This window comes from Aulostomus chinensis, chromosome 14, assembly GCF_037954235.1.
Source record: "Aulostomus chinensis isolate RoL2024-O1b breed Wild chromosome 14, RoL_Achi_v1.0, whole genome shotgun sequence".
Classification (NCBI taxonomy): Eukaryota; Metazoa; Chordata; class Actinopteri; order Syngnathiformes; family Aulostomidae; genus Aulostomus; species Aulostomus chinensis.
In genome coordinates, this window is record NC_141333.1 from 22,491,940 (window position 1) to 22,510,274 (window position 18,335).

At 47.2% G+C, this 18,335-nt stretch overlaps 1 protein-coding gene across 2 annotated transcripts; it reads right to left on the reverse strand.

The window, feature by feature from the left end:
* Positions 1–7,564: 7,564 nt before the first annotated feature.
* Positions 7,565–17,886, reverse strand: ndnf (neuron-derived neurotrophic factor). Of its 2 annotated transcripts, none has more exons than XM_086225231.1 (4): positions 14,050–14,074; positions 12,307–12,504; positions 11,972–12,096; positions 7,565–10,930 (listed from the first exon to the last, which is right to left on the reverse strand). In XM_086225231.1, the coding sequence occupies exons 2-4, from the start codon at positions 12,501–12,503 to the stop codon at positions 9,537–9,539; spliced, it is 1,716 nt and encodes a 571-aa protein (XP_086081357.1). In that variant the 5' UTR covers position 12,504; positions 14,050–14,074; the 3' UTR covers positions 7,565–9,536. The 2 variants fall into 2 exon arrangements, with proteins under 2 accessions (XP_086081357.1, XP_086081356.1); XM_086225230.1 differs by lacking the exon at positions 14,050–14,074 and adding an exon at positions 17,438–17,886 and having other exon boundaries at positions 7,566–10,930.
* Positions 17,887–18,335: the final 449 nt, after the last annotated feature.

Consider the following 18,335-nt stretch of genomic DNA (forward strand, 5'->3'; position numbering starts at 1 on the left):
CAGGTTAATCCAGACTCTAAATTGACTGTAGGCGTGGCTGGGAGAGCCAATGGTTGTCTGTCTCTCTGTGTTGGCCCTGCTATGGACTGGTGACCTGTCCAGGGGGAAGGCTGCTGGGATAGGCTCCACCCCCACCACCCTCAACCAGAGAAGATGGATGGATGGAGGGATGGATGGATGGAATCATCATAGCGAACAACTCCATAAATTATTCTTCATATGCATGTAATACCTTCCATGAGAAGAAACGCTGTGCAACTGCATTTTTGTCGTTGCAACTGACAGATGTGTCTTTATCAGGGTTTTCACTGGTGGCACAGAAGCTACGTTAAACTTTGCATTTCACAGATTCATGTGGAATTACTTTTAATGATGGTGTGCTAACACTTCCCACCCACTGCAGTTCATCGTGCTAAGCTAACTAGCAGTCAGCTGGTCTGTGTGGGTCCCAGCTCGCTAATGCAACACAGAGGAGAGACGGTTATCTATCGTCTCGTCTGGTTCTGGGAAAGATGACAAATAAGCCTATTCCCCGAAAAGTTGCTGTCTTCCTTTAATCGATTCTGTCGTGAGTTACATTGTTTTCATTATAAAACTACCCCACTATCCATTCATGATGAACCTCAAAAACCTCCACATCTTCTTTGTGTCTCTTCTCCAATTCAGAAACCACATGGTACCGACAAGCTGTCGACCAGCGGTCTGACTGACCCTTTTGGGCCTGACGAAGTCTGCTCACCAGGCCCAGACCCCAGAATTTACCAACAATCAAAGGCTGCTGGGACAGATGGAGAACTGGCCTGAACAAAACCTTCTGGGCCAAATCAGACAATCAAGACTCCCAAAGCTTGTGTTGATTATGTTGTTACAACTTTCACATTTTACAATCTTGTCCAAAACTCCAGAGGTATTAGAGGTATTCAGCTGGTCATTGACGACACCTTTGAGCATCGAGACATGTTCTCGATCAGTGTGTCAGTAGTAGTAGTTGTGGTGGTCCAGGTGCAGTGCTGCAGTACAACTACATAACTTAGGAAAAGAGAATATTTGCACTTCACTCAGGACAACATTCAGAAAGAAAACTTCAATGCCATTGCAGTAAGTTTGGGAGGTGGTTGGGAGGTGGGATGCCGAACAGCAGGAAGCAGGAAATGTAGGCAGCTTGAAGTGATACCTCACCTAAATGTGTATTTGTCTTTCAAATACTTCCAGTTCCAGTGGGACCAAATTCAGTTGACCCAACTTGCTCGCGCTTGTCCACACTTGAAGCTCTGAACCAGAGGTGTCATAGTTTGGGTTTGTTGGGGTTTTGTCCAGACCAAAGTGTTTGTGGATTACCGGTCATACTGTTGGATAAAGAAGATTAGAGCAGATTAAACACTTGAGAGTTTGTAAATGGATATTCTCGTACTGCTTTGCTGTTGTCAGAAGTCGGTGGTCATGGTCCAACATTAGGGGAAAACGTCTCCGTGAGCTCAACACACCTATTTGTGAGAACCTGAAAGACTAAACAGACTTTTTGGGTGAAGTATCACTTTAATGCTAGCGCTCAGGCTGAGGTAGACCAAACATAGCTGGAGTTTACTGTATACGTCTCATCTGCCTTTGATTTGTCGTACGTTGGCCCTCCTCTGAGTCCTCTCATCACGGACTCTTCTGTTTCTGGACACCTCTTCAGCAAACGTCTTTCCCCTTTAATCAGCCCACTGGTATTTATAGCTCATGTTTATATTGTTGTATTGTGGTTCTTTGCTGAACTGCCTCGTGATTGGACCGTCATTGGTTGACAATTACGAGGGAGTCTGACTCATGATATCCGTGTTTACCTCGGAGTCAATGAGCTGCTGCGCTCGTGTGTGTATGTCAGAGTTTCCTGACTGCCGTTTTCTACTCCAGAATCAGGGTAAACCTCTCCTTCGGTTGGGTCTGTGTGATGGTGTCATCTGTGGCCTGGAGTCATGTTCCACTTGTGGACGTGAGCTATCAGAGAGGGTTACCAGGGACCTATTAGGTGACAAGCCGGATCACTGGACTGAGAGGGCCTTTGTGTCTCTCTGCCCCACCCTCATGTCCTCCTTGGTCCGTTTCTGTTTTCTGTGACCTCTCTGTCTGTGCCTTGGCCTGTCGGGACACTACAATTAAATGTCATGACCTCTTTTCTCCTCCTCTGCTCTCTGAGGACCCTCCGACCCATTAACTTTCACTCAGCTTTCAGTAAGGTTAGGTCCCCGGGTTATCCAGACCAACTCTGATCTCCAACACCTGCACAAGAGACACACAGACCCACACACACAGGGAGCCATCCCCCAGAGTAGGGAATCCAGTACAAAGCAGGGGGATAATCCTGATTTGGCCATTTCAAGATGGAGAGCAGGTCTGCACAAACAACCTCTCTAAAGACATGTGGGGTTTTCATCTTTTACCTCATGAAAGAGACCTGGATTGAGACGCATCAGAGCAGAGAAAGCAGTCGATCTGAGCATGATCCTGAGGTTCCAAGGCAAGTTAGTGATCATTCACACGATAGAAAACTATTCTGATGCACAAAAGGACGGAACATTCTCTTACACACCAACTGAATAGAAAACTGCTTTAAAATGACTGAGAATGTTTATGTTGGCTTTCATTCACATTCTTTAACCCCTTCTGACCAGTGTAGACATGTATGAGCGAAGAGACCTTCCCCAGCAGGGTTCACCTACATGCTAGTATTTGGGTATAACCCCCAGTCAGGCAATACTATACCACGTAAGCTGCATTTTCTAACTAATAAAGTCATAGTTGGAGTAAGGACTAATGAATCAGTGCGGGAGGGGTATTAGTACGTGTCATGTTCCAGCTTCCGGTGACTGTGACAAACTCAAGCTCATGGTTCTGTGTTACCAAGAAGGACAGCGATTGAAGTGTAAGTGTTCAAATTCCAGAGGGAACCTGACATCCGCTGTTGGGATGTAATACGGTCATTAGCTGGATTTTGCTCTGTTGCAGTAAACAGGAATGTGAATATAATATTCTCCAAGAAATTAATGTAAACAATTTAAGCGACGTATTGTCTCGTGTAGATGAGAACAAGTCTACAAGCTGGTTCACTGCTGTCCATGTCAACCATCCATGTCTGTTGACAAAGCTCACAAGAGCAAAGCAGCACTGGTCTATTAAGGGCTTACAGTGTCTGTAGTTGTGTGCTTTGGTTTTTTAATTAAACAAAGCCAGTGGGATCTTCTGCCCCACCAAGACTCTGAACCTGGATGTACCCAGCCATGGAACCCAGCCCCGCACTGGCTGGACTGCCAGTTGAGCCTCTGAAGGCCAAAAACTACAGAAACCACATTTAGGACATGGTGAAGGAAAGGATTGCATTGAAATAAATACTTTCAGAGTTTCTATTTTTTTTTCTAAGTAAATATTTTCACTGGAGGAAAACCTCAGTTTGGCACACACACAAATGGTTCCATACAAGATTTTCCAAAAGGATGTGTGCATTTTTCTGAAATCTCCCAAACTTGATACTGCAGATTGAGGGGCCAGACCACCTTTTGTTTCATGTTTCACAAACCCCTGCAGTCCCTCGCCTCAGCTCCCTATTTCAAGGCTGTCGTTGAATAGCCAGCAAACCATTTCCTGAAGCTCCGAGGTCACTGGATAAATGATGTTTTCATTTGACAACCCCAGGTCGCCACTGGAGCGGGGTCTTCAGAGGGAGCCTTTTGAAATTACAGTACTGATGAAGCGTGAGAAATTACAGGCATTTAGAAGCGATTTCATGAGCTCGGGAGCGCAGGGGGACCACCCTTACAGTGGGCAGCAGGGGTGAGAGGCAGCACTGGCTGTGAGTACACAAATACACACTCACACCAGTCACACTAAAGCTGAACAAGCTCGATTGTGTAAGCTTGTTCAGGAGGGTTTATATCTGTGTGTGATGATGAAACTGACCTTTGAGGTAAATATACGGGAGGATTAATTAAAAGTCCTATTCAGCGATCTTTTTTCCACAGTTGGGTTATCCTAATAGACATCAGCGGCGACGGGCAATGCCCGAGGGCCGCTGGTCCCTCCCCACCCTTCTTGGGAATGGGCTCTTGGTCAGGATGTGTTTGGAGAGAAGCCTCAGATTTCTGCCTGGCCCTCTGCTGAATCGGAGCTATGCAGCTCTGGTTTGGAGCTGAGCCTCAACAGTGAAGCATCCCCTGAGCCACTGAAGTGGAGTCATTTTCATCACGGTTTTACTCCTCCTTACGTCCCAGCCGGGGCTCCCTCTCTGCATGCGTGTGTGAGATTTCAAAGCGTCATAATTTCATTTCACACTGTTTACTTTGGATACTTCTAGGACACTGGCAACAGTGTGGGGCTGAATCATTTAATCTAACCGCTCGCTGCTCCAGTACAGAGGTCCACCGGCCCTGTGGATGGCAGGCGTTTTTCATTCACACACAGTCGTGTTTCACTCCTTAGCTCTGCCTCAGGAGTTCCACTCAAAGCCCTCCCAGTGTGTCCGTCTGTTTGCTGTCTGTCTCTGTTTGAGCCTCCGCTGCCTTTTTACGATGTCTGTCCAAAAGTGTCACTCAGCTCGAAGTTGAGCAGCAAGTGCATTCACGCACACACACAACACTCACTACTGCCAACTGCTGCAGCCCTGTTAAGAGAGGGTGTAGTGGAGGTCCCACTCCTGCGAGACAGGACAGCTGCTGCGTGCAGCACAATGCTGACTATCTCCTCTAAAAATTGGGCTTCATTCCCCTAAAACTATTTTCCCTGTATGCCATTTATTGTAATTAACATACAAGAATCATTAACGATGACGTTTTCATGTGAAGCTGAAACCATGTGACGCTTTGCTTAGATTAGCGGGGACATGCTAACTCTCGTCCTGTCCTCTCAATGTCCTCCACGGAGACAGAGCGGACACATGAAGGTACTCACTCCTGCAGCTTTTATCATCTCTGCCTCTGGTGAGGGGGGTATCCCAAGGTCCTAAGTGAGCGTGAGATGCAGATGGAGTTCCGGAGCCAGTCCCCTCTGATGCAAGCGTGGATCTGTTGTGCAGGCGGAGCAGAGGTGGAGGCTGCAACTCTGAATTTTCCAGTCGGCCCTCCATTCCTAACCTACGGTCACAAGCTGAGTAGTGCCTGAAAGAATGAGATCATGGATACAAGCAGCCAGAGCAGCTGAACGCGGCCTTACAGATGGGAGAGAGTATGCTCCTAATGTCCTATAGGTCCAATATAGAACCCCCTGGACCTGCATGGCGACGGGAGACCACATGTAGAACTTCAGAAGTAGCTCAGTTACCGGGTTAAATTGTCGGCATAGTAGATTTCTGCAAACCACAGATAATCTCAACCTTTCAGCCACCGACATTTACGACCGGAGCAAAGGTGGTAATGTGATGACATCTATTCTATAGTGAGAAGCTGTGTGCTGGGCGGGGCTGAAGACGGGTCACCCGCTCTGTGCAGGGAGACTGTTGGTCGAGCTGCATTTCCAACTATGAGCCTTTAACACAAGCATGATGTTTTCCTAACCATAACCAAATGTTTTCATGCCAAAACCTAACCAGACCTTGCCAGACCACACTTACCAAACTTAGCAATCAGACTTAGCTTTGACACGTCATAAAACATCATTCTTTTTCAAGACATTTCGTTTCAACAAGCTGTGTTGTCTGTTAATGTCGTTTTCAACTGCCATCCAAAAATGTTGAATGGTTATGAATAGATGAATAGATTATGCGAATAGTGGTTTGCAGAAATGTGCAATGTCAATATTTTATTGTGGCTAAAGGGTTTGAGGAACAAAGGAATGAGCCCTTAAGTCTGATTTACAATATTGTGTTGGCTTAACATGGACCCCACAAGCATCCACACTCGTGGCTGTGTCCCGCCGTCGTTATGCCGCCTCGCTGGCAGCTCCTACATCACCGAGTATTTGTTTACTTCAGACAATAGCAACTGAAAACAAGCAAACCTTTGAGTTGGGGCTGGTAAATGACCGGCATTTACTGAAATAACTGGAAAGTTGAAGAGAGCTCAGAGCAGAGGAGGACCTGGTGTGGACGTGTGCAAGAGGGTGCATGCGATGCTTCAGATCTGGCGTGCAGTTACATTTAGGGGAGGTGCCTGTCAGGCATGCAGTGCTGAGTCGCTGAACTATAAACTGGCCTTTGGAGAATTCTGCTGCTCCTTCGTGTTCCAGTGATTCACTATTACCTCTTTAAATAAGATGAGATTGACACAATGGCTTGAGGTTTAAAAGTACTTTTGAAGTTTTAAAAACTTTAAAGTTACCGGGAAGTGTTTTTCCCTTTAGCCTGGCCAGCCAGGCTAACTGTTTCCAGTCTTTGTGCTCTGCTGAGTTAACTATCTGCTTCATATTTAGCATACACACATGAAAGATGTGTCAATCTTCTCATCTAGCTCTTGTCAAGGAAGTGAATAAGTGTAATTCTGGAAATTTAAATCCTTTAATGCTCTTAATGAAACCTCTCATCCTTTCAACTATGTCAGACTGGCTTCAGGGAGTGTTATATTATGGTAAAGTAAGTGGCGTGTTAAGTTAAATTTAGATTTTCTGACACTGTAAGCCAACCGCAGCTTTTACAAGTTTGGTTTAGAGTTGTCATAAACAGCCTACAATTGTTTCATTTAGGCTGTTCTTAGCTTGAGTCTAATCTAGTGGCGAGTCCAACCAGCCCAAGCAGGAGTCAGAGCCAGGTCTGTGATTACGCCACTACTTACCCAGCACTGCACGTCTGTCTCCGCTCCTTACTCTGCTCCATGTACACACATATACACGGAACTCATACATCAAAGCCCCGTGCTCATTACCAGGCAAAAGATAAACAGACAGTCCTGCAGATGGTTAGCTCATGGATGGCGCTCGCTCGCTCGCTCGCTCTCTGTATGTTTGCATGTGGAGAGATCTCCTCAAGCATGCTGGCAAAACCAAAGTGTCTGTGCTGTTTTGTTGTTTTGGGTTTTTTTTTCCACTCTGGCCTTCTAGAAATGACCAGATAGCAAGATAATCATCTTCTTCACACATGCAGGATATAACAGTGTGAGCAGAGTGGACCAGCTTTATTAGGGACACTTTACAGGGATATCCATGACACTCCCACTGGAAGCTCCTCCACATTATTCCAGGGCAACAGAAGGTTAATGGAAGCCAGGTGGAGCCTCCCAGCATTTCCTCTGACCAGCAGCCGTTGATTGACAGTGAGTTGTGGCGATGAATCGGGGGAGTGGAGCTACTCAGAATCAGGGTCGCGATGGAAACATGGCGATTCACGAGCAACAGCTGCTTTTCTTGGCCGCGACAGAGAGAGCCTTTCCATCCACCTGAGACCTCTTTTAATTGGAACGTGTGGACAGTGCACTCATGCGTGTCTGGCTTTTCTCTTTTGCTTATTTGCGGTTAACTAAAGGTTAAACAGTAATGCAGATCAACCCATTCTCTCAAATTTAGGAATGTTCTTTTAGGAAGTTTTTACACTTATAAAACAAAGTTTATTTTTCCAGTAGATGAACGCTCTGTTTGATTTTGCTGAATTATTCTTTTTATTAGTGCATCAGGTTTTTATTTCAGGTGTCACCAAAACGATAAACACTGAAAGACTTACTCATGTATTCAAATGATAAATTTGATTCTGTATTGTTTCTCCCAGAGCCACAATTGGAATAAGTGCACCATCAGGAGTACACAGAGTTGCATCAGGTGGTACATGAAAAAAAACAAAACTGAAGTATCCTCTCCAAATCCTTCAAAACAAAACTTTCATGTCTTTCCATGCCTCCTGTGAAGACTCTGATCTCACTGCACATGCAGGTACCAGGTACCAGGTACCAGGTTCCAGCCCGGCACCAAGATTCAGTTCCTCCTGGGTCGGAAACCAAAAGGATGCATGGTTGAAAGGATGTCACTGAACACAGTGCATCAACCCTCCACTACCTCTTACGGAGCTAGCATTGGCGTTAGCGGTGCTAGCCTTGCCACTGCTTAGCTCGTGTCAATGCCGACAGGGCAGGTGAATCCACAGTACTGGCAAGTAAATCATAGTATTACATGATGCCTGAACCCATGTGAATCATCATGTCAGTTATTTTTGGTCACGCATGAGATGAATTATGAGGCTGAAAAAAGTTCTCCCCTGTAACAGGTTTACTGTATGTGTAGGATACTTCCTCTTTGTCGCAGGGTTACAAATACTGCATAATATACTACCCCAGGAGGGTTGGTGTTCTGTGGAGGTAGACGAGGACAGGACAGGCGGTACAGGACTTAGAAACAGTTTTGGAACCACTGTCCTAGAAGCTCATGTCAGAACTCTTTCCCCCGCAGTGACATATGAGATGTAACGCTGGTGAAATGTGAATTTAATTACTGCAACATCCTCGGTAGTCGCACTAGGATTCTGTCTTCCAGGAGATCAGTACAATCAATCAATACCAAAAAGTTCCCATCCCGATACAATAACTGATGAGAAACAGATACTGGAGCGCTTTCATACTTAGAAAAACTATCAGCATGAAAAACTCTAGTTATCCTGCAGAAGTCAAAGACAAAGCAGTGAGACCATCTTTACCTAAAAGTCCTGTGAGAAAATAACGAGTCTTTTCCTGTCACAAATGATTTCTGGGCTCAGTACCTCAGGATCAGGTTCTGATCATCAACTCTAATTCAGGCATCAAAATCTATAAACACAATGTGCAGTTCGCTCTTTCATCTTGGAGCCATGACGGTGATGTTAACTGCTTGGCAAAAGAACATGACACCCAGGGTGACACAGAGATTACGTCTTCTATATTTAGTGTTTATGTACATGAATATTGGCAGGACAACTCTGTACATGTGACACACACGCTCACACACACACACACACACACACACACACACACACACACACACACACATACAGCGATACAGTGATAATAACACAGATCTCCAGCACAGAACACATTTACAAGATGGGCTCTAGAGCAAACACTGGCTGAGATACACAAGGGAATGTCTGCGCTACGACAACGTCCTCATAAAAATGGAATCTCCTCGTAACAGTTATTATTGTCATCAATCAAAACAAACAAAAGAGAGATGGAAAGTATAAAATAATTTAAATTCATCTTAGAACATGTAGTGAATATGCAGTGAGAGATCTATACAACACTATGGTATCCTCCTCCGGTCATGAGTTGAAATTGAGGACATATAATGACAAGATAAAAGCAAATATCATGCAGCAGCAAAGAAACACTCAAGATGAAAGATCTTTGAAGTTCCGCCTCCCGGTGGCAGCATAACGGCGAGACGGCGAGGTCACGGAGCGTCTCATGCTATGGGCCACCCGGACGTGCCACCATGAAAATGTAAACATAAATATACAGGTTGATATCTCTCTACAAACAGTTCAGTCACTGCCACAGGCCCATCAGCTGTGTGAGTAGTCAGTCTGTATACACTCCTTAGTAGAATATCACTTAGAGTTAAATAAACTTATTTAATATATATATTTATAATAGATTTATTCTTTGCACAGTCATTTAGCAGTATTTCCTTGTTTTCACCAGTTTGCTCTGGTATTTCACTGAGTGGCCACTGTGTCCCACCACATAAACGTCCAGCAGGTAGGTCTTGCCTGGCTCCAGACCCATGATGGTCTCTGTGGTCACAGCTTTCTGCAGGTTCGGGCTGTGGAAGTACTTGCACAGGACCTTTTCTGATTTCCTGCGGGTCTCTGGCCCGGCGCACTGGTTTTGTTCCCGTCGTCGCTGCTCTTCGCCATAATCATCTGCCACTTCTTTGCGGTAGATGCAGTATTTGTTGCGGTCCTGCGTGCCCAGCCAGGCCACAGTGACGGAGGAGCAGGTGCGCAGCTTGTCAAAGGCCTTGATGCGCGTGTCCTCCGGCAGCGACGGGAACGGCTGCTTGTTGCTGGGCCGCGTGGTGGCTAGCACCTTCAAAGTGGAGGCCCCTTTCCTGCTGCCCCGCAAACGGATCAGGTATTTGGCTTTGGGCTTCCCCCGCAGCAGGAACTGCCGTACGCCCTCCACGTTCTGGGAGAGCAGCAACTTGCCATCACGTCTTACCTGCACCTGCACAGCGTCCAGACATGTGTGGACGAACAGCGTGACCCTCTGGTGTGAAGACACGGGAGCAAAGCGCAGAAACTTGCTGCCTTTTCTCTTGATGAAAACATCCGATACTTTTCCGTCCTTGAGCTCTACCGTCTTCTGGCGGGCTTCCTCTTTAGTGCGGGCAAACGTTCCCACGTATGCAGTGCTGGTGTTGGTGGCGGAATTCACAGCAAAGACATCAAAGTAGTACTGCGTGTCTGGTTTCAGGTCGGACACAGTAAAAATGTTTTTATTGCCTATGCACACCTTCTGAATGTCTGATGCTTTGGGTTTGGAGGCGTACGCCCGTGAGATCTTGTTACTTGTCAGGCCTCTGTCCTTGCCGAAACCATCAGAGGGGACAAAGCCAAAGTGGGTAAAATCAAACGGGCTAAAATCTCTGCCGGGCTTCGGCGCCAACATGAAGGCATCGTCAGTGCTGATCTTGGCTTCAGCGGCACACATGCTCTTGAAATTGTGCTCCTTGTTGATCACTACACAATACTGGACAGGCTGGCCCATCAGAAAGCCTGTTGGTGTCGGCTTCCAGGCCAAGGTCACGGTCGTGCGGCCCAGTGACGTCACATCCACACGAGGGTCGTAGGGCAGCTCCGGGTAGGGCTGGTCTGACTCCGGGGTGGTGGTGGCGTACACTTTGAAGTTGCTATCTTTCTCTGTGGACAGCAGCTCCAGCTGATAGAGGCCCGAGGGCGTGCTGGTGGCCACGTAGGACTCCACATCGTTGCCCTTGTAGGTGAAGAGCTCCGTCCCCTCGTCCACCGTCACCTGCTGCTTCTGTTGGTCCAGAGGTTCAGGCTCTCCTGGAAAAAGAAACGGGCCAAAGTGAGTGCTTTGCAGTCATCGCAGCCAGATTTACATCACAGGTTTTTTTTAACGTGTTGACAGCTTTTACTCTTTTAATGAATGTCTTCAGCTTCATTTTTTGGCTTTGATGAAAGATTAATACCAAACATACTAAATATTTACTGTCCTGATGCACTGAGGTCACCATTAGCCCCAAACCTGGCGGCCATGTTTTCACTGCAAACACCCACAAAGATCATAGCCAAGCTTTCACTTGGCTTTTCTGAGGAAGCTGCACGACAATGAGGTGCCTTGTAGCTTCCATGTGAGAGAAACAGTTCGCACTCTTACTCAGCCTTCAGCTAGAAACCATAATATTATGTTTGTCAACCAGAGAGTGTGCCCAGCGCTGTACTAAAAATTAATGCTCAAAGGTCCAGTCCCAGCAGAGACATGGAGCAGAAAGAGCTCATTGCTGCGGCACTTCTTGTGAAGTCAGACACTGAGTTGGGTCCAAATTTGTCATTATTCCATTGCTTAAGGATGAATTCTTTTCTCTTGATGCAAGTGAAAGAGTAACATAAATCACGCTGTATATTTGATCTGACAGGAGCACAGACACACGCAGGTACTCGTGTGTTGACATTCAAATATATGCTCACATCACACATGCACCACTTTGCTGGCAGGATGTCTTGTGCTGAAGGACACTCTCCAGATGGAGAGCGTTTTAATGTGAAGCAGAGACGACATCGACAAAGACGAGGGGAGAGAGACGGACGGAGTTCAACAGCATTTACCTTAAAAAGACAGCTTAACTAAAAGGATATGATGTCTTTGGTTCAGCAGGTCGACTGGAGTAGGAACCTTCTCTAAAATTATAGACAGTCAGGCGTTGTAAGTGGTCGGACTAGACACTACGGCTGTGACTTAATTAAAACCCACCAAAACTGCAAGCCTAACATCACTGCCTGGCTAAACTGCGTGTGCGGGTTAGTAATATTTCCACATAGCGTGTCATTAACCTCCTCCTCTGCTGCCTGATGTCACTTATATACCTGATGCCTCCCCACTGGCCTCCTCCGGCAGCTCCTGCAGAGTCAGCTTCCACTCCAGAGGAGCGTCACAAGGTGTCACAGTCACAGACAGGGGGGTGTTGTCTTCCTCCACCACAAAGTAATATCTGGGAAAATAATAGTTTCAAGATATGAGCCAAACATTCATGCTTCATAGTCGTGAACACATTTGCATCACGTGACAGAAAGTATTTCCAGTGTCTTTACAGTAACTGGTAATGAGCATGTTTCCTTCTGGTGGAATTGCTGTAAAACCACTGTTTAGCCTCTAGAATTGTTCATGTTGCTCATTCCTTGTTTGTCCGGGGAGCTTTTACCTTTTGGGTGTGTCCCTGAACAGGTAACCACTGATCTCTGCTCCGTCCGGCATGACGGAGGAGTCGTGGAACAGCGACTTGTCTCTGATCTGCATCTGGAAGAGCCCTTCATCTCTGGTGGGCAGCTTCTGGGCCCAAGCTCCCAGCACCGACAGCACCAGCAGCAGTGGCACAGTCCAACCTTTACACTGCCTCATTCTGAAATAAAAAACACAGGACTTTTTTTTAGACAGATTTGTGAACAAATTTCAGGCTCGGTGGTTGCGTTTTATCAGAAAGGGAAACTGTCACCTTCTTGCTAACTTAGATGAGAAAACTATCACTCCAAATAAAAATATGACGCTACAGCAGACAATTAGCTTAGCCTAGGATAAAGATTGGGACTCTCAGGAAACAGCTAGCTAGCATGGCTACGGTTGTAAAGAGCAAGGATGAAACACGCTGGTGCAACCTGTTGTTTTGACTTGAATTTAAGGTCTTTAAGATACAGTATGTTAATTTGGCAGTTAGCACGAATGCTAACCAGCGCGAGAGCTAGCTTTTCTGCTATGCTCTCCTGACAAAAAATAAAGCACGTCTCAAATATTCTAAGTCAATAAATAACAACAGAACACATCAGAAGCGCTGGCTTGTCAGCCGTTTATCAGTGGCCTATCAGCTAATATTAGCCTTGTTAAAGGACCCGTGTCTGTACGTTGATGTGAGAGAAATGAACAGGTTTAGTGATTGAATTTGTGCTAATTGAAAGATTATGTGGTGAAAGACTAAACTCTGAATGGCTCTTTCACGTCCCTTTGTCTCCTTGGCTAATGAGCACTGCACACACACTTCCTAGTGAGCCCAATGAAAACACATCGCTAGTTAAGGTTCTGCTCATTAATACGTTTGGCTACACGTTTTAAGTCTTGCCTTTTAGTTCCTTTTTAATCTTAATTAACATTTAACATTAAAGCTGGCTGACAACACAGACACCATCTGTGAGTGAATCAGAGAGAAGCGAGTCAGAGCAGAGTGGATTAGGACTGCGGGCTGCAGGGAGGAAGGAGGTGATTAGATTTAAAGACAGACGTGTGAAGGGAAAGACGCGGTTCTGAGCTCAAGGGAACCACACTGTTTCATAAACCGCTTAATATAAAAGTCCCCAATCCATGTTGTTAAAGTTTTATTGATGCTCAAATGAAATGTTTGCTGCTGCAGTCCACGGCCGGAGCTGCAGCCAGGGCGAGTGCATCCAGGGCCTCTCACATAACCCCCGTCTATTGATTTTGCCCCATTGATTGCAGCTGATGGGAACACAGAATCCCTTGTGATTTAATCAGTGTAATGACGGCAGATTAGCCAGATACTTTACTGCCATTTACTGCAAGCGAGATGGTGTCCTTTTAATGACCCCTCTCCCTTTTCTCTTCTCACCCTCCCCTGTCTGTCTCGTTCCCTTGATCGCAAGTTGTTTTTTTTCTTCATCAACAAATACAATCTCTCCCTTTGTACACTTTTCCTTTATTTCCTTTTTTAACGCGTCGCATCCCAAACAGACGCAGTTGAGTAAAACCGGCCCGGCCAGGCCTGGACCGCTGCAAACAGGCTTCATTTCTGCGTGATTGTCCTTAAAAACACACAGGCGTGGGGGAAGCCCTTGACAGATCCTGTCAGTATCCGTCTGAGTCCAGCCTGCCGTCGTAGCGCCAGACTTCACACAGCAAAAGCAAAGCCGCCTAAGTGGTACTTTGAGGTTTGACTCACACAGAGAGCGGAGAGCCTTATCGCCTCAGCTTGTCTCATTCCACTTCAGAAGCGTGTCACTTGGAACAAAGACGTGTCTATTAATACTCAAGACAGCGCTGAGGTGGTATGTACAGAGCTGTCTCTCATTCCAACATCCCTAAAAACATCACACAGACGCGGCGAGGGCCCCGTCCCCCAGCCGCTCTGGCCCCCACACTGATGTCATCACATATAATGTCTGCTATCACTCATACAGTAACAGTTTTATCACCACTGTCATTAGCACATTGGATGTGTGCTTTCAATATGTTCCTGACATGCGACTCCCCCGGTTCAGCGGCCCTCCTCCCGCTCGCTTGCCCAGAGGTGGCATGCGAGCACTGGAGCGGTTGTGTTGGCTCGCTGTGGTCGCGTGGAGCGGCGCAGAGTCAACATGGTGACACAGGCCGCGCTGGATCCGCTTTAACATGCAGGCCTCCGACATTCTCATGCCGCAGAGCTCCCTCACCAAAATAACACATCAGAAAATAACTGCATCTGGAACAAATAAAGTCTAATGCTTAATTAGAACAAGGAAGAATATATGATTGTAGTTTGAAGAAGGATAATTTGAAGGCAAGGTCACCCGCAACCATGTCAACTTTCTTTTTATCTGTTTATTTATACATTTGCAGTATTTTGTTTCATTTTTAGCGGATTTTGCTTCCCATTTTTGGATGGAAAAGCTTTTGAATAATCTGAATGGAAAGCTGTGGAATATGAAGAGCTGTGTAATGGGATTAAAGGGTAAACGCAGCACTTGTTTTCATCCACAGAGAAAGCTTTTTTTTCCAGTCACCGCCTTTGATACATCTGCACCACCAGTCTTGAACCGGAGACCTCCATCCATCCATCTCTTTGTGATCTGAGGAAGGCGATCCCTCCATTTTAATTTCTACAGCAACAGCTTTGACCTTGCTCTAATTTAGGGTCATTACCAGCAAAATAGGAAATCGTGCACAGAGCCAAAACAAAATGTTCACACCACATCTCCCAGATGGCTGCAATTTTTCTTTCTCTAACAACAATCACTTGCAAAAAATTAAAATCATTTTAAATCCAACGATGATTAAAGAATTAAAAAAAAAACTACATCCACCTGATCATCTCTGTGCGTGTGAGTGCATTTCCAGCAGGAACACACTGATTATAAGAGCACCATTTCCATGTAGGGCAGTTTTTCTGAAGAGCAGCATCAGCTCTGCTCCAAGATGTGTGTGCACGTTCGCGTGTGCACCAAAGTGCCTCTGACCTCCCCTTTCTCCCCTCACTCTGTTTAACCGGCCGTCTTCCTTCCCTCCAGCTCCTTGTCAGGACGGATAAGCCTCCTGCCCGCTGCCACATGGAGCTCATTAACAGAACGAGAGGGAATAAAAGACAGTTTAATTTCTACACAAATAAAGAGACATTTCGGATTCCACCCAACGAGACGCCTGGTAGGCAGGACCTGAAGCCTGTGTGTGTGTGTGTGTGTGTGTGTGTGTGTGTGTGTGTGTGTGTGTGTGTGTGTGTGTGTGTTTTCTTTGAGGAAATCTGGAGGCAGATTTATGGTGAACCCTCAATAGCCAGCTCCATCACTACCGTCGGTTCGGGGCCAATGTGGTGTTTGGAGTGGAGGGACGGCTGAGCGCCAAGGATGGAACCGCACACAGGACCTGGACCTGAGCACACGCAGGCCAGACCGAAGCAGATCTGGTGCTCTTGGACGACTGAACAGATCAGTAATGAATTGGTAAAGACTGTGGTTAGGGCCCTGATCCAAGATAAGTGTGTGTGTGTGTGTGTGTGTGTGTGTGTGTGTGTGTGTGTGTGTGTGTGTGTGTGTGTGTGCGTGCCATCAAGTCATGTACGTGTCTACATCATCACTCAGGACCTGTCTCCACGCCATCCACAACATCACGCACAGTTTGAGTATCTGAACTATCATCAGAACCCGGAAAACTGGCACAGTAGCAGGATGGAAATGATGGAGGGGAGAGCCCAGTTTCCTCCCCGCCTCCGCCGCTCCTCCTGCCTCCTCTCACTCCCGTTTCTGCTGCTTGCATCCTGGAATCTCTGTATGAGGAGGGTCAGGTCGCAGGGCCGCTTTTCGCGTTAAAAACCAGCCTTTCAAATAGAGCGGGGGGGGGGGGGGGGTCCTGAGCTGAGACTGCTTGTATTACAAGAGAAGATGCCCTCATGGGAAAGTCATCCACCCACTGCCCATCAATCCGGGTGCAGGCCCGCGTCGTGGGAAAGGAGTCAAAGCTGATGTGCTGTGTTGTGTTCCGCAGCTCTGCTTGTATCCATCCCAGGGGAGAATAATGGGGGGCTTTGCTAACTGAATGGGGACCCGGAGTGGGTGTGGATATGATGAATAATTTAACACGGAAATAAAAACGTGTGTCCTTAATCTTCCACCGGTGACTCTGGATATGTGACATCCAGCGTGGACAAAAGGGGGCAGCGCGGCGGAGGAGACTGTATTTACACCGCAGCCTGTCACTTCTCCGGCCGCAAATGGCCGCAGCGACACTGGCGGAATTCTTTCAGCCCGGAGTTTTCATATGCTAATGACGGTTTAGTTACGGTATGCGACGCAGACCTTCCCATTTTAAGACTTTTTTGTTCATGATTCATTCTCCTGAGAAAGTAGAAGGGAGGCTGTGTGGCTTCACCCTGCTGCTAAACACAGTTATTCAAACTCCCCCTGGGAGTATGTCTCTCATTAGGCTCTGGCTGGGAGGAGAACCGGCTCACATGGACCGGATGAGGGGGGAAAACTGCTCCCAACTCACTCCAATCAACAGAAATCCATTACATTTTAAATTTGTGTGATTGGGAAAAGAAATCTCCTGTAAGCGGCCAGCTCACACGCAGGTGCGTCAAAGCACCAAAAATTACACTCTTCACTTGCAGGCTTCTGACACTTTGCAGCAAAAATTCTGCGTGACGACCACGCAGAGCGCGCGGGGAGCGTCGCTGATAACTGGACTTCACCCGGGTGCCTGGGAACCCACCCCGGTGGCACGAAAGCAGGAGTGTTGGCGAAAGTTCATCAATTCTGTCAGCGCGCTGCGACCACCACCCCCCCCCCCCCCCCCCCCACCAAGAAAAAAATCAAGGGAGCACGCGAGTTCAGGCTTGATTGAAATGTGTTTGAAACTTTTAACTTCCCGGAGTTGTAAACCGCAAAACCTCTTCCCCTCGCGTCGTCTCCGTCTCTCTGGCAGACGTTTCAAAGGCTTCCTCTGGGAGTCCGAGGCTGCTGGGCTCATATGGAGCCTTTGCGCGCGACAAAGCGCCAGAGCTGTTCCAGAGAGGAACGAAGTTCGGTCTGCCGGAGAGGCGCCGCCAGACCGCGGAGAGATAGAGGAGCCAGTCTTACCTCTAAGAGGGGATGAAGTTGTCAGAAGGAGGTGCGTCCCGCTCTCAGCCCCGCTGTGGTGGCACCGGGACACAACAAAGTCAAGAAAATGGAAAGAAAAATCAGAAGTCCGGAGTCCGGGATCCCCACGCCGCTGCGCTCCAGAGCTGCTGGCTGTCACTGGGATTAACCGACCGCTCTGGTGCGCGTTTGCAGTTTTCTTGCGGGTTGAACTGGTCTCTAGTGGGCAGGAGTGTGTGTCTATGTGTGTGTGAGAGAGAGAGAGTGTGCGTGTGTGAGTGTGCGTGTGTGTGTGTGTATATGCGTGTGTGAGTGAGTGGGTATCCCGAGTGCTGGCAGTGCGTCCCTCCCCTGCCGCGCCGCTGCTATTGAAACCTCCACTGGATTGGAGGCAAACTGGTGCAAACTTCTTCTTCCCCTGCGCTCAGTAGGAAGGACAGAACCAGCCCACCTCTTACACACACACTCGCGCGCGCGCGCAAAGACACACACACACATGCACGCACGCATTCACTACCGCGAGACCAAGAGTTAGAATGGCCCTCAAACTTTAACCATAGACTTAAAGAAAAGAAAAACTCAGGCAGACGCGTCATCTGCGTTCTTCGAGTTGTAGCGGGACTTTTTAACGGAGACAAAAAGATTAAAAACCCTGTTAAAAAGTTGCTGCAAAAAAAGAAAAGAATCAGATGTCACAAGAGCATAAATCTTCCTGCGTGCGGGGTTCCCCTCTTCCTGTTCATTCCCTCGCTGTTTAATCTGATGCTACCTGGAAATTATGACTTTACCCGGTAGCACCCAGCGAGTCACGCAACCCTCGGGGGTAGACGGTGTGTGTGTGTGTGTGTGTGTGTGTGTGTGTGTGTGTGTGTGTGTGTGTGTGTGATTTGACAGCACA